Genomic DNA, 15,470 nt, shown 5'->3' on the forward strand with positions numbered 1-15,470 from the left:
CTGGTCCCCCGCTGCCTCCTCCACTGTTTTCCTCTCTTCCTGGTGCCGGCGTGTCCCCAGCCCCCGCCCGCCTGCCCGCCCGCCCCTCCCCAGTCCAGGGAGCCGCCGGCACTTCCCCTCAGCTTTCGCCTCCTCCGCCTTCTCCTCAGCGACCTCGTCTGCTTTGCCCCCTGCCCCACCCCCAGCCCCCCCAGCCTGAGTCCTAGGGTCTCGCTCTGCAGAGATGAGGGTCCTGGCCTGCCTCCTTGGTGAGTGACCGCAGAGATCCAAAGGTCCCTGCCCCCGACTCTCGCCTCCTGCTGACCCCTGCTCCTCCTGGGCATCTGGGAGTCCTTGCTTCTCCCCTTCAGGGACCTTCACTGTGTCCTTCTGGCTACTCCCCACAGCCCTGGGCATTCCGTTTTCCTCGATTTCAGACTCAAGGACTCAGCTGCCTGCAACCTTGCACCAAGAGGTCCCCCACCCTCTCCAGGGAGCCAGGAACAGGGCTCCCCGTCCCCTCCTCCTCTGGAGCCCCGGCATCTACAGCCTCAGTGCTCATTGACCCTTACTCCCTTCCAGTGTCCAGGTCCCACCCCCTTCTGGGGTCCCAAAATCCATGCTCTCCTGGAAGCCAGGACTGGGGCTTCACTTCCTCTGGGCAGAAATCAAGGAGTAGATGCTACACCCTGGGTTCAAAGATCCAGGCGTCCCAATGTCCCCTCCCATTCAGAAACCTGGAATCCAGGCCCTCCCCCCCATGTTTTGTGAAACTGCCCTATCAAGACTCTAGTCACTCCCTGGCCTTCATGCCTGCCCCAGATCCCTCCTCTGAGCTGGTGACAGGGGCATGCACCCCGCCACCTTCACCTTATCTCCCTCACTTCTCTTCCAGCTGTTCTGATGGGCATTCAGGCTGTGGGTGAGTCTTCCTGGGCCCCCTTCTCCTCTCTCCCCTTCCCCGTCATCATGCCCTCTGCCCATCACTACCTGACTCCACCTGAGCTCTGGGCTTTAACTATAGAGCCTCCTTCCCGCCCTGGCTTCCCCATGTTACCTTGGGGACACAGGCATCCTGTGGGGGCAGCCCCGAGGGATCCATACATTAGGCTCTTCAACCTTTGTTCCTGGGAACCCAGGCATCCCCCCTCCCCAGGCACCCTCAGCACCCCCAGATCTCCGAGTCCAGCTTCCTAGCCCCACCTCAGGAACCCAGTGGGCAGTTCTCTAACCTAAACCCAAGTCTTCAGTGACTCAGCCTTTGAATTTCCCAGCCCCCCCCCCTCCCCTCAGGAACCTAGCTTTTCTCCAGGACTCAGATCTAAGCCTCAACTCTTGCCAGACATCCCGGGGGGCCTGGCATCCCAGTCCCCAGGACTCCTACTTGTCTCCTCAGCAGCCCAAGTATTTACAATCCCCTGGCCCCTCTGAAGCCCAGGACTACGCTGGGCTACATGAGGGTCCCTCCTCATTGGGCCCCCCTTGGCAGAGCGGCTGCGCCTGGCGGGGGGCCCCCATGGCTGTGCCGGGCGGCTGGAGGTGCGGCACGGGGGGCGTTGGGGAACGGTGTGTGATGACGGCTGGGACCTTCGGGATGCTGCCGTGGCCTGCAGGGAGCTGGGCTGTGGGGGAGCCCTGGCAGCCCCCGCAGGGGCTTTCTTTGGAGAGGGGATCGGCCCGGTCTGGCTGAGCGAACTGGCTTGCCGGGGATCCGAGAGCCGGCTGGGTCTCTGTCCCCACCGGGGCTGGAAGGCCCACATCTGCTCCCACGAGGAGGACGCTGGCCTCGTCTGTGTAGGTGAGAGCCCCCAGGCCCTCCCAATCCCCACCCCTCCGAGATGCAGGCATCCGACCTCCCAGCCCTACCCCACTCATGAGCTCGAGTGTGGGACCCCTAAGTGCCCACGCTCTGTGTGGATCTAACTTCCAGCCCCCTTCCCACTAAGCCCCGCTTTCCTCCAGAGCCCCAGGCCTCCAGCTCTTCCCAATCTGCCCCTTCCCTACAGGTCAGCGGGCAACCAACTCAAGGCCAGATTCAACAGAATCCCTATGGTCTGAGGCCTCCCCAACATCCCCAGGTGAGACCCCAAGATCACCCCCTCCAGAACATGCAGAGCCGAACACTTACATCTCCCCTCCCCTCCCCTCGGTAGCCCCTCCCCTAGCTGAGAACCCGACAAGCAGCCCCCAGAAGGCCCTTCGACCCCCCAAGCTGCCAAAGTCTACCCGGGCCCCTCTGCTGACTTCCAGTGACTCCCGCCAGGGTGAGTGACCACCCCTCTCCTCCCCTGTTGTCCATGCATCCCTCCAAGATAGAGCCAGCTCTCCTCACCCCCTCCACTTCTTCATTTCCAGTTTAGTCCCCCCAGTCCCCCAACCAAGACTAGACCTGGGCACTGATAGAAATGTTCATAGGGTCAGTGGGTGCACACCTTTGCTTCTCACCTCCCTTTGTTCTTGCTGCCCCTCCCCCCCTAGGGGCCCACACGTCCAAGCCCCTTGCCCCCCCCCCCGCCCCAGGGGCCCACATGTCCAAGCCCCAGCTCCCTGCTCCCCTCTAGGACCCATATGTCCATCTCTCTGGCTTCTGCCTACTGCAGAGGCCCAGATGCCCCAGGCCAGAGGCTCTGTAACCACTTTGCAGCCCTTAACTAGCTATATCCGAGACCTGTTCTTATTTCCATTGTCAGCCCCACCCCCCTCAGGGACCCAGGTATCCTAGCGGGCTCCTTGCCCCCTGCCTGTCTCAGGGGTCTGGGGATCTGTCTCCTCAATCCCTGCCGTCCTCAGGGATCAGACGTCCCCTGCAGAGTCAGGCAACGCCCCTGGGCCTTCAACACCCAGGGCTAAGGTTCCCGGGAATATGTGGGCCACCCAGATGCCAAGATGCAGGTGTCCAACCCCACACCTGCCTGCCCCTAGCCAATCTCCTCAGGGATCTGAGCCTCTGCCTCTCAAGCCCCATCCCCCAGGGCCCCAAGTCCTAAGAGGGCTTAGATGAAGGCCTGGCTCACTGGGTTCCTCCTTGGCAGAGCGGCTGCGCCTGGCAGGGGGACCCCACGGCTGTGCCGGGCGGCTGGAAGTGTGGCATGGGGGCCGCTGGGGGACAGTGTGTGACGACGGCTGGGACCTGCGGGACGCTGCCGTGGCCTGCAGGGAGTTGGGCTGTGGGGGAGCCCTGGCTGCCCCTGGAGGGGCCCGCTTTGGGGAAGGGTCAGGCCCAGTTTGGATGGATGATGTGGGCTGCGGGGGTGGGGAGCAGGCCCTCCAGGACTGTCCCCGGAGCCCCTGGGGACGAAGTAACTGTGATCACACAGAGGATGCCGGATTGGTCTGTGAAGGTGAGACATGGGGCTCCCAAATTAGCCCTCCTGGTCCAAAGGCATGTGCTTGTTCTTCAGCCCTGTCACTGCCTGGCTGCAGGGCCTCAAGCGAGGCCCCTCCCTGATCTGGGACTCAGTTTCCCCATCTGTAAAATGAACTGGCTGGACCAGATGATGTTGAGGGACTCTGTCTGTTATTGTCACTGCTACGTCTGAGCATTTTGTATTATAAAGAATAAGGTCTTTTCCAAACTCTGACAATCTAATCTCTAAGGCAAAGAGTTCATGGGTGACCCCTCCTTCTGCCGTTTCTAGAATCTCCTCTGATGAGCCTTAGAGGACCCCAGCACAGCCTCAGCCCCTCCCCTGGGTGCTGCCCACCCCTATCCTCCCTCTAATCCCACACATTGTCCTCATCCTTCCTAATGAGCAGGGACATAAGGGACAAATTGGGACACAGGCTGATGGAGATCCTCAGCTCTTGATCTACAAAGGCCCCCGTCCCTCTCCTCCATCTTCTATGCATGGTCTCTCCCCTCCCTCCATACCACCTGACTGGGATGGGCAGAGGGAGAGAAAGCAGCGAGGACCACAGAGGGACATAGAGGCAGGGCACAGAGAGGGACAAGATGGGTGGGTGGGGGCATGGAGACAAGAGGAGGTAAGCTGAGGGACCCAGAGGGGAGCAGTGCAGACTGACCCTTGCTCTTCCTTCTCCCCATATCCTAGGCCCAGCCCCCCACTTGCGCCTGGCTGGGGGTCCCAATGGCTGTGCTGGACGGTTGGAGGTGTGGCACAGGGGCCGCTGGGGGACAGTGTGTGACGACGGCTGGGACCTGCGGGACGCTGCCGTGGCCTGCAGGGAGCTGGGCTGTGGGGGAGCCCTGGCTGCCCCTGGAGGGGCCTTCTTTGGGGAGGGGGCTGGGCCCATCCTGCTGGATGACCTTCGATGCAAGGGGAATGAGACATCACTGGCGCTCTGCCCAGCCCGTCCCTGGGGCCAACACGACTGTCACCACAGAGAGGATGCAGGGGCTGTGTGTGATGGTGAGATGCCTGTCCCACCTCTGCCCTTACCACCATCTCCCAAGTCATCCGACTCACCCAGTTCTTGGGCCCTCCTGACCCCACTCCGTGGTCCCCAGCTTCCCCTCCATGTGTCCTGGGAAGGGCCCCCAGATCACAGGATCTCAGACGCCGGAGGCCCTTCGGAACACGTTGAGTCCAACTCCATCCTGAGCAGAATGCCCACCCAGACATAGCTGACAGGGGTCCTCTCGCCTGTGGTAGGAAGCTCACCACCTCCACAGACAGCACATTCGCTGCTGGACAGCTCCCAAGGCCAGATCCCTTCTGCCTTGGGAGCTTCCCCTCTGGCCCCAGACTTTATACTCAGCCCAAGGTCTAACCTACCTTACACGTGACAGCCCTTCAAATATTTGAAGTCAGTCAGAAGCAGCCTAGCTTAAGTGGCTTCTACATGCCAGGCAGTTGAGTGCTGGGCATAGAAAGACAGACAGTCCCTGCCCCAAGGAGCTCACAGTCTAAAGCGTGCCACAGCTGCAGACAAACAAATTGGAGAAGGGATAAATAAGAAACAATTACCAAGGGAAAGGCTGCTAGAATTCAGGAGGGGAAAATCCGTCCTGTAGATATTGGGATTTTAGAAGGCACTTAAAGAAAGGTGAGGAAGGCAAGAGGCAGAGATGCGGAGGGAGAGCGTTCCAGGCATGGGGGACGGCCAGACAGAATGCTGGGAGCCAAGAAAGGGAAGGTCTTGTTCGTGGGACCACCAGAAGGCTGGGGTCACTGGGGGGAAGACTGGAAGGGTGGGGAGAGAGGCTATATCATGAAGGGTTTTGAATGCCAAGGAAAGAATTTTGTCCTGGAAGCAATAGGGAGCCACTGAAGTTTATTGAGTAGGAGAGTGGCATTGTTAGGCCTGTACTTTTAGGAAGATCACCTTAGTGGCTGAATGGAAGATGGATTGGAGGGGGAAAGACTAGAGGCAGGCAGACACCCCTCCCCCCCCTTCAGGCTATTGACATAGTCCAGGAAGGAGGTGAGGAAGGCTACACCAAACAGCTCTCTGTGTCTGAAAGCTTTCAGTGTTCTTTTCCATCCATATCACACTGACTCATATAAAATTAAAATTAAATGGAGTATTATTCAGTTCCTGCTATGATGTTGCGGTCCTCTATGACCCCTAAATCTTTTCTAGATGAACAGTAGCATGGCTGTGCCTTTCCATTCTTTTACTTGTGAAACTGATCTTTTGAATCCAAGTCTAAAACTGCAATTACTCCCCTTAAATTTCGTCTTCTGCATTTTGACTCAATGTTTGAACCAGTCAGCTTGCTTCAAGACCCTGACTTTCAGGGGGGAACGGAGGGGAGAGGGAGGGAGGGAGAGAGAGAGAGAGAGAGAGAGAGAGAGAGAGAGAGAGAGAGAGAGTGCTTCTGTCTCCCAGTTTACTGTCATCTCCAAATTAGATGATATGGCATTTTAGCACTTATCCCAGTAGGTGATAAAAATATTTAACAGAATCCAGCCCAGCCCAGATCCCTGGGGCATATACTGGACACCTCCTGTCAAGCCGACACATTAAAACATTAATGGTTACTCTGAGTTTGGCCACTCAACGAGTTCCGAATTCATCTAATTGTACAACTTCATGATAAGATTGGTTTGACTTTGAAAGAGCTCTTTACTGGATACATGGAAAGTGTGAGAAAATAAAAGTGATTCAGACAGTCCAGGGTAGTGAGCCCACAAGAATAATATGAGGTATTTGCCAAAATGTTTAACCAAAGTGTAGGTAACCTCTAGTCACACTATTCTCCTGATCTACTAGTACTTAGGTGAATAAAAGAAATAGTCTCTTCTCCCACTGAGCCTTCTCTTTCTCCTCTCTCACTAACCCTTCTCTCTACCTCCTCTGCCTCATTGATCTTTCTTTCTCTTCCTACTTTTCCCCCTCATTCTCCTCCCTGCCCCAACTCTCTCCCTAGAAACCCTTCTCTTTGCCCCCAACTCTCCCCCAAGAGATCCTCTCCAAATCTCTTCCCCCTATTCACTCCACAGGCCTTGGGCATGGGGGAGTCGGGAAAGGAAAAGCCAGCTAGGCGGCTTCAGTAATGATTCTTCCTCACCGTGCCCCCTCCCCCCAATCCAGGTCTGCCTCTGGGCTTGCCTACCCCAGGCAGCAGTGATGGGGCCCCAGAGACTCAGGCCCCCACTAACGGACTGTCTCCTGCCTCTCCCACGACTGTGCGGGAACCAGGCCCTGAGGAGGGTGAGTGAATGGTCCCTCCTTGGGAGAAGCCAGTCTGGCCTCTGGGCCCCTGCTTTTCTGGTGGGGGGCAGGGTGTTATCTAGCTATTGGGTACTCCTGAGAAGTCACCAGGAGCCTGCAGACCCAGAGCCTCACTCTCAGATGAGTGTAGGAGCTGCGTCTAGGTCACACTGCCCACTGTCCAGAGGAAGAAACTAACCCAGAAAGGGGAAGGGACTTGTCCTGGGTCACACAGCAAGCGGCCCCTCATTCCACGGGAATGAAGACCCAGAAGGAGGCAGGAAAATTTCTAAGGTCTAGACGAGGAGCCTGAAGTTCAAAGAGAGGCAGTCATTAGGTCAAGGCACCTACACATCTAGTAAGTGGCCCAAGTGGAAATCAAACCCAGGCCTCGGTCTCTGAGTCCAGAGTCAATCAGGGTCGTGGGACGCCCCTCACGGGCATGCTGTATGAGTCTTGAGCCCCCACACCCCCACCCCTGCCCAGGACAGGAAAGTGAAGCCTTCCTTTAATCCAGCAAATATTGAATGAAAAGCCACAGACTCAATCATGGAGTGGGCCGCCCCTCTCTCTGGGCCTCAGTGCCCCATCTGTAAAATAAGGGGTTCAGTTTGATGATCTCAAGGGTCCCTTCCAAGTCTGGGAGGGGAATAGGTTTGGGGGGGGCTATCACCGGGCCCTGCCCGCCAGCCAGCTCATGACCTCTGCTCTCCCCATAGGGGCACCCCGCCTTCGCCTGGTATCTGGGCCAGGCCGGTGTGCTGGGCGGCTGGAGGTGTGGTACGGTGGTCGCTGGGGGACGGTGTGTGATGACGGCTGGGATGTGCGAGATGCCTTGGTGGCCTGCCGGGAGCTGGGCTGTGGCATCCCCCGGGAGCCAGGCCCCGCTGCTGGCCGCTTTGGCTGGGGGGAAGGCCCCATCTGGCTGGATGATGTGGCTTGCACTGGCACAGAGGCCCAGCTGGCCAACTGCCCTGCAGCCCCCTGGGGAAAACATAACTGTGCCCATAATGAGGATGTGGGGGTCACTTGCACAGGTGAGGTATCACCCCTGGGGCTGCCCATCCCCAGCCCTACCTGGCCTTCCTAACCATCGGTGGGGGGCGGAAGGGGAAAAGGGAGAGGTTATTCTTCTACACCCTTGGGGGCCTCCCTTACCCCAGCTCGAGGGCTTCTAGGGGGACTTCTCTGGACCAGGGGTCCTCCCTTCCTGAATCAGGGAAGGCTTCTAAGAGAGGGGGATCTGGGAGGGCTTCCTGAGTGCAGAGTCTCCCTTCTCAAGCTGACGAGGCAGACCCTTCTCCCAAAAGAGATCCTTGAGGGTGAGAGAGGCCGATGGCCCTGGAAGAACAAGCCCAAGAGGGCTCCCTGGGTGGGGGGCGGGGGTATGGATAAAGGAAGGACTGACAGAATCCAGGAGTGTAACACTGGTGCCCCACCTTCACCGTAGCCCCTCTTCTCTGTTCTCTCTCTAGGGAGTCTTGGGCCTGACTCAGCCCCAGGCCCCTTCAGCTGGAGCTGGGCCCCAGAGCCCCATGGGGATGGACAGGGCTGGCCTGTCAGGAAGTGGACTACTGAGAATCCTGGGGACAAAGCCACCCCACTGACCACTAGCAGCCCTAGAACAACGGTGGCCAAGCCACCAGGGAGAACGTCACAGAGCACCAAAAAGTGGGTTACAAAGAAACCACGTAAACCAACCACGCGACCCCCTGGACAATCAGCCACTAAAGTCCCCAGGAGGCAGGCAACCCGAGTTCCACAAGGCCAGGGCACTCCTCAAGTGACCACTCGGGCTCCCAGAGGCCAGACCTCCCAGGCCTTCCCCAAACTGACCACACAGGCTCCCCAAAGCCAGACCTCCCAGGCCTCCCCCAAACTGACCACTCAGGCTCCCCAAAGCCAGACCTCCCAGGCCTCCCCCAAACTGACCACACAGGCTCCCCAAAGCCAGACCTCCCAGGCCTCCCCCAAACTGACCACTCAGGCTCCCCAAAGCCAGACCTCCCAGGCCTCCCCCAAGCTGACCACTCGGGCTCCCAGAGGCCAGACCTCCCAGGCCTCTCCTAAACTGACCACACAAAGTCCCCAAGGTTATACCTCCCAGGTCTCCCCTAAACTGACGACACAAGCTCCCAAAAGCCAGACCTCCTGGGACTCACCACAGCTAACCACTCAGACCTCAGCGCCCAACAAGCCACTGACATCATCAGCTAGCCCCACACTGGCCACTCAGTCCTCACAGAGACAACCTTCCCAGGTCACCCCACAGCTCAGCACTCAGGTCCCTGGAGACAGGAGTCCCCCTGAAACCTCCCTAGAAGCAGACTCTTCCACACCAGGGGCTGAGAGCAGCTCAGGGGTCTTCAAGACCTTACCCACAAGCACGGCCAAAGACTGGTCCTCTGGCCAGACCTGGCCTGGCTCAGGAGAGTCAGGTAAGAGGAGAGCAAGGGGGAGGGCTGGGGAGGGAGGCCCCTGGGGGGGGGGGCAGGGCTGACCCCTGCTCCCGTGGCCACACTCAGGTCTCTTTCGGCTGCGTCTCTCGGATGGGCCCGATCGGTGTGCCGGGCGGCTGGAGGTGTGGCGTGGCGATGTCTGGGGAACAGTGTGTGATGATGGCTGGGACCCCCGAGATGCTGCTGTGGTGTGCCGGGAGCTGGGCTGTGGCGGGATCCGGCCCCGGGTGGGCAAAACCTACTACGGCTCTGGGACGGGTCCGATCTGGTTAGATGACGTGCGCTGTGTGGGCATTGAGGCCTCGCTAGGGGACTGTCCGGCCTCAGCCTGGGGGATCCACAACTGTGACCACCAGGAAGATGTGGGGCTCACCTGCACAGGTATGAGGCAGGAAACCGGGGGGTTGGGGAGAGGGAAGTGAGGCAGGACTGGAAAAGTGGGGGCCCAGGGCTCTGGGGTCCTCAGACCCCATGATCCAAGGGCACTGGAGGACCTGGGGGAACCAGGGAGTCAGGGGGAAGAGAACTAGAGTATATAGACCTGGGGATGATTGGAGGGACCAGCTGGGGACTGGGGCTTCTGAAGAACCAGGGCCCGGGGGGATGGGGAGCTGAAAGTCTCCAGAAGTCAGTCAGGGTGAGATGAAAGAAGGCTCTGGGTACCTGGCGACCACGTCCTCTGCCCTCGGGGAGCCCAGAGCCTCCGAATCTTCCTCTGTCTCTCCCCACAGGAGACATGGAGGACAACAGTGATCTCCCCTGGGCCTGGGACACTAGTTCTCGAGGGGACGTGGCTCAGGGAGGCCCCACAGCAGGCACGCTGGGACCGACAGCTGCCCCTGGCCATGACCATGCCTCTCAAACCCCCGGGGACCACGGGGATCCAGGTGAGAAGAAGGGCTGATCCCCGAGATGGAGCTGGGGAGACTGGCTGGGCCCTCTCCCAAGGACACACCGGCTTGGGTTATCCCCAGGCACACCTTCTGAACCTCTTGAACCCCACAGAGACCCTATGCTGTCTGAGCTTAGAGACACTCCACCCTCATCCCAGCTGGGGTCCTAGAGATCCTGTAAGAACAAACCAAAGTGAGCCCTCAGAGACCCCACAGTGACACACCCAGAGGGAGCCCAGGGACCCTATAATAACGTAGCCAAGGAAACCTCAGGGATACTGAGCCCAGAGTCACTTGAGGAAGCCTGGGGACTAACGTACCATGGGGAAGCCCAGAGAGCCCCACATAAGAGATGGGAGACCCATCGATAACACAGCACCCTGTCTCTTCACAGCTCCCATCCCAGCATAGCAGCTTAGGCTCTTAATAGGCTGCCTTGTGCCTTCCCTCCCCCCAGGGGACGCAGCGTCGCCCCCTACCCCGGGGCTCCCTGGGGAAAGCCCCCTCTGTCTCTCTCTAGCCCAGGAGCTCTGACTCAGCTTTCCCTCCCCTCCCCCCACCCCCAGCCCCACACTGTCCCTCCCCTCTGACAGCCTCTGCCTGTTACCTCCTCCTGCTCCATCTATGGCTATCTTCACGGCTGTTTCTCCCTCCCTCTCCCTGGTGTCTCTTTGTCTCTCTGTGTCTCTATGTCTGTGTGTCCATCCATCCCCTTCTCTCTCTCTCTCTCTCTCTCTCTCTCTCTCTCTCTCACACACACACACACACACACACACACACACACACACACCCTTCTCTCTCTCTCTCATACACACACACATACACATGTGCACACACACGCACACACCCTTCTCTCTCTCTCACACGCACACACAAACACGCACGCACACCCCCTTATCTCACTCTTCCTCTCCACCAGACTTATCCATTCTCTATCCCTTCCGTATCTCTCACTTGGTTTCTTATCTCTGTCCCTCCTGCTCTTCTCAAGCCTGGTGCCTCCATCTCAGCCCCCCAGCCTCTCTTCAGACACCTCTCCCCATATCTCTGTTACCAGCACCTCTGTCTAGTCTCCCCACCACCTCCTCTGGCCGGCTTTGGCTTCCAGAAGAGCTGATCAGGAGCCGGCTCTAGAGCCAAGCATCCCTCCTCAGCTTTCGGTGTCTGTGATGTTCCATCGTCCTTCTGTCCTATGACCACAGGACCCAGCAGCCAGAGGCAGCCGGGGGCATGGGGTGGAGATGAAATCCCCTCTTCCTGACCTCTGAGCTGCCTTTCTTCCAGTGTCTTGCTCTGTGACTGTCTCTCCTCCCTTTTTCCCTGTCTTTCTCCCAATCTCTCTCTGTGTGTCTCTTCCTTCCTCTTGCCAGCCTCTCTGCATCTTTGTCTCTGTCTCTTTCCTGGTTTTGGCTCACCAATCTCTTCCCTTATCAGCCAACAAACATCTTTAGGGACCTCCTACATGCCAGGCACTATGGTAAGTGCTGGGAATACAAAAAAGGTTAAAAAACAGTCCCTGCCTTCAAGGACCTTACAATTTACTGCGGAAGAAAACAAGCAAACACATCTATGCAAAAATGAGCTCTATACAGGACAAATGGAAATAATCAACAGGGGCAAGGCCCAGAATTAAGGGGCTGCGGGTGTAGGAGGTGGGATTTTAGTTGGGGCTTAAAGGAAGCCAGGCTGGTCAGTCGTTGCCCCAGAGGAGGGAGAGCAATCCAGGCCTGGGGTGGGAAGCCAGGTTGTATGGGCTGAAGGAGAGAGTCCCAGGAGATGAATGACCTTCTTGAGGGCTTGGCTCCCAAAGAGAGGAGAGATCTGGGACAAGAGCTGGTGGGGATGGTTGGCCCAAGGGAGGATTCTTTGGGGGTGGGGGGCCCCGGGGGTCTTTGCCAGCAGCTGGGAAGCAGCCTGTAGTGGGGAGATTGATGATAAGTGAGGCGGAATCACTGGGGGTTCCGGGTGATGGAACTGAGGACGGCTGGGGGTGGTTGGGCGCCAGGGGGCGTCCTAGGGCCTTCCCATTGCGAGGTCCCTAATGAAAGATTCAAGTCTGCCTGACGACGTATGACGTCATCCTGGCCACGCTGTCCAGTTGGCCTCCCTCAGACCCACCCTTCCCCTTTCTTCTTTCTCTCCCCAGATTTCCACCATCCGTCTTCACCCATGCAGCCTACAGTGGCCCCCAAGGAGACTCCCAACCCAGATCTCCAGCTGACCACTGAATCTAGCGCACAGTTGACCTCTGATCTCAGACTGTCTCTGACCACTGACCCCAGCCCACAGTTGACCCCTGACTCAGATAAACAACTCACTCCTGACCCCAGTCCACAGCTAACCACTGACCCTGGCCAACTACTGACCCTTGACCCCAACCTACAGCTGGTCTCTGATATCAGCCAAAAACTGACTTCCGATATTGTCCTAGAGCTGACCTCTGACCCCAGCCCACAGATGACCCCAGATTCTACACCTCAGCCGACCTCTGACTCCTCTCCAATGTCAATGGTAACCTTCAACCCTGACATACAATTCATTGCTGATCCTAGTTCACAGCTGAACCCTAACTTTACCCCAGGGCTTACATCTGACCTTACCCCTAAAGGGGAGCTGACCCCTTCCTCCACCCCACAGCCAACACCTGATGTTGCCCCACGGTTGACCTCTGATACCAACCCACAACTGACCATCCAGTCCCTCTCACAGCTGACCTCTGACCCTAGCTCACCATTAACTCTTTCCTCCACTGAACCACAATTCACTCCTGATTCTATCTTACACCTGACCTCTGACCTGTCCCTGAAGATGACTTCTGACCCCACCTCCACACCAGTGCTGACCACCCAGTCCTCTATAAATTCACAGCTGACCCCAACCTCTAGTCCTGCCCAAACTAACCCCCCGATGCCTGCCCCTTCTGCAAGCCCAGAGGCGATCACTACCTCCCAGCAAGCCAGAGTGTCCTCTGCCAGCCCAGGCACGGCCTCAGAGCACCCTGCATCCCCACAGCCCACCTCAGGGCCCCAAACTGAGGCTCCTGGCAGCTCAGGGTCCCCCTCGGACCTTGGGATGAGACCAGCTGGTCCCTCCCATGCTTCCCCAGCCCCCTCAGGGCCCACCAGAGGTCCTGGCCCTGCCCCCATCCCCAAGCCTTCTGAGGGCCCATCTGTGAGTCCTGGACCTCCCAGGACCCCAGAGTCTATCTCTAGGCAAAGGTTTATTCAAGACTCAAGCATCCCTGGAGCCCCAGAGCCCACCGTTAATCCCAATCTTGTCCCTGACCTTGGCCTAACTCCAGAGCAAGGTCCGAGCCAGCCCATCCCCAAGCATCCTCCAACAGCGGGCTCTGGGGGGGTCTGGGATGGCCCTTCGGCTCCCCTCCCATCCCCTGGTCCCGGTGACACAGAGACCGGCCAGTGTGTGGTGGCCTCTCCAGCCACCCCGGCCGTCCTTCGAGTGATGGCCTGTGAGCCTCCGGCCCTTCAGGAGCTGGTCAAAGCATTGAGGGATGTGGGCACACAGCTGCACAGCCTGACCCAGGCGGTCCAGCGGAACGGGGATGAGAGAAGGGCAGCGGACCTGGAGCTGGGGCAGCTGGCGGAGGCCATCAGGGGCCTGGGTGACCTAGGCCAGGCCCTGCGTGGGCTGGTGGGGGCCTCGAGGAGCCCCCCGGGCCCCGGGCTCCCAGAGGTGGAAGAAGAGGAGGAGGAGAGACCCAAGAGAGGTGACGTGTGAGCTCTCCTGACCCACCAAGGACAGAAGGGCCTCCTAGCCAATGAACAAGACCACCTGTCCCAGCACCTGTGTTGGTTTGATTCTGTGTGCCCAGGCTGCGCGGAGCACCTAGCAGAGAGGAAGGGGCACTCCTGAGGGACAGAGAGGGAGGGAGGAAAGGTTGTGACTGGGACTACAATGAGGGTGAAGGGAGGCGGCAACAGGGGGTGCTTAGCAGGAAAGCCCAGAATGGAGCCCCAGAGGGGCTCAGCTGGGAGGAACCAACTGGGTGGCCTCCCCCCTCCCCAGACTCCCTGCTGCACCCACACCTCATTCTGGGGGGGAGAGGCTCACAGAGCCCACTGCTGCCCCCCCCACCTGGGCTCCCTGCTGCACCCACACCTCACCCGGGGCTGGGGCGCAGAGCCTCACTGAACTCCTCTTGGAGAAGTGTTTGTTTCCTCTTGACCCTCCCAGAGGGGACAAGGGGCCCAGAAGGCTTTGGGGCCCAGGCTTCCCTCTCTACAAGATACTTGGGGCTCCTGGATCTCTAAGCCAATCTTCATGAGCCACACCTTCATTTCTTGCTGTGTGACCTTGGGCCAGTGGCTTCCCTCTCTGGGACACCACCAGCGCCCCCTTCCCCCTTTGCACAGCCTTGAGTTTCCTTCCCCCAGGCAGAGAAAGGGACAAAGCGTTCCTGGCTGCTCTGGCTGAGGCCAGGGAAGGTCAGGTCTTCTCACCACCCCTAAGCCTGGGGAGGGAAAGGCCAGGAGGGTCCAGTTACTGGGGGTGGGGAGGGGCAGCCGGACAAGGGGGGAGGGTCCGGGGGTCCTGGCGGCCTGACGGGCTTAGGCCAACTGCTTGAGAGCTCTCTGAGCACGCCGGGAATCTCAGCTTCCCTTCACCCCATAAGCCGCGCGACGTAAATAACTTCTGACCAGGCCCCTGGGAGTGGCCGTCCGGGGCGAGGTGCCCGCCCTACCAGGTCAGGGGAGGCTGGGGGGCTGGACACCTGGGTCTGAGCAGCCTCTCCCTCCCCCCCAAAACATCCCCAGGCCTGTCCTGCTCTCTGAGGAGGGGTCTCAGCCCCACTCTGAGGTCTGGGGGCCCTTCTCAAGAGGTGGGAGTCAGTATATCTCCCCCTCCCCATGATCCCCAAGGAAGAGGACCCACAGTTGGATGAACCACAGGGGAGCCCCATTGACAGAAGCAGGAGGGCAGGCCTGGGAGGCTGGGGACCCCTTCTCCCCTCCCTGGGCTGTGGGGAGGCCTCTGGGCCAAAGGACGCCCACGCCTCCCAGGGCGCCCTGCCTACTCCCTGGCCCCTGAGTGTGTGCTTAATTACCCAGTTATCCTATCCCAGCTGGCCTTTAAGCCAGAACATCTGGCCCAGGGGCCTGAAGCCAGAGGCCAGGCCAGCCTGGGTAGTGCCAGGCCCCTGCTGACACATGCTCAGGGACCCCCCCCACAAGGAGCATTCAAGGGCAGGCTTCCAAGCCCAGAGGTATCTTCCCTGCCCCCTTCTCCCCCCCACCAGCTCTATGGAGTGGCCCCCTAAGACCCAGTTTGCTCCCTGGGCCCCATTGTGAGGAGTAAGGAGTATGTGTGGGGGTTTTGGAGGGTGGGTGAAGGATCCTGACGGGCTCTGGGGCTTCAATCACTGCATCTGCTGAGCCAGCAGGAATGCTGGAGGCCCCATCAGAGCACAGAGGGGAAACTGAGGCCCAAAGCTATGGGAGTCACTCCCTCCAAGGTCACACACGGAGGCAGGGCCCAGGCCCAGCCTCCTTCCCCCACATCT

At 59.1% G+C, this 15,470-nt stretch overlaps 1 protein-coding gene across 5 annotated transcripts; it reads left to right on the plus strand.

The window, feature by feature from the left end:
• Positions 1–122: 122 nt before the first annotated feature.
• Positions 123–13,743, plus strand: SSC5D (scavenger receptor cysteine rich family member with 5 domains). 5 transcript variants are annotated; one of them, XM_043994274.1, is made up of 13 exons: positions 123–248; positions 875–901; positions 1,469–1,777; positions 1,986–2,057; positions 2,133–2,243; positions 3,012–3,320; positions 4,032–4,349; positions 6,478–6,597; positions 7,317–7,634; positions 8,073–9,035; positions 9,123–9,437; positions 9,788–9,943; positions 12,096–13,743. In XM_043994274.1, exons 1-13 carry the CDS (start codon positions 224–226, stop codon positions 13,685–13,687), a joined length of 4,635 nt encoding a protein of 1,544 aa, XP_043850209.1. In that variant the 5' UTR covers positions 123–223; the 3' UTR covers positions 13,688–13,743. The 5 variants fall into 5 exon arrangements, with proteins under 5 accessions (XP_043850209.1, XP_043850211.1, XP_043850212.1 ...); XM_043994276.1 differs by adding an exon at positions 11,320–11,426 and having other exon boundaries at positions 1,986–2,243; positions 12,096–12,305; XM_043994277.1 differs by adding an exon at positions 11,384–11,426 and having other exon boundaries at positions 1,986–2,243; positions 12,096–12,234.
• The last annotated feature ends 1,727 nt before the right edge of the window (positions 13,744–15,470 follow it).

This window comes from Dromiciops gliroides, chromosome 3, assembly GCF_019393635.1.
Source record: "Dromiciops gliroides isolate mDroGli1 chromosome 3, mDroGli1.pri, whole genome shotgun sequence".
Lineage (NCBI taxonomy): Eukaryota > Metazoa > Chordata > Mammalia > Microbiotheria > Microbiotheriidae > Dromiciops > Dromiciops gliroides.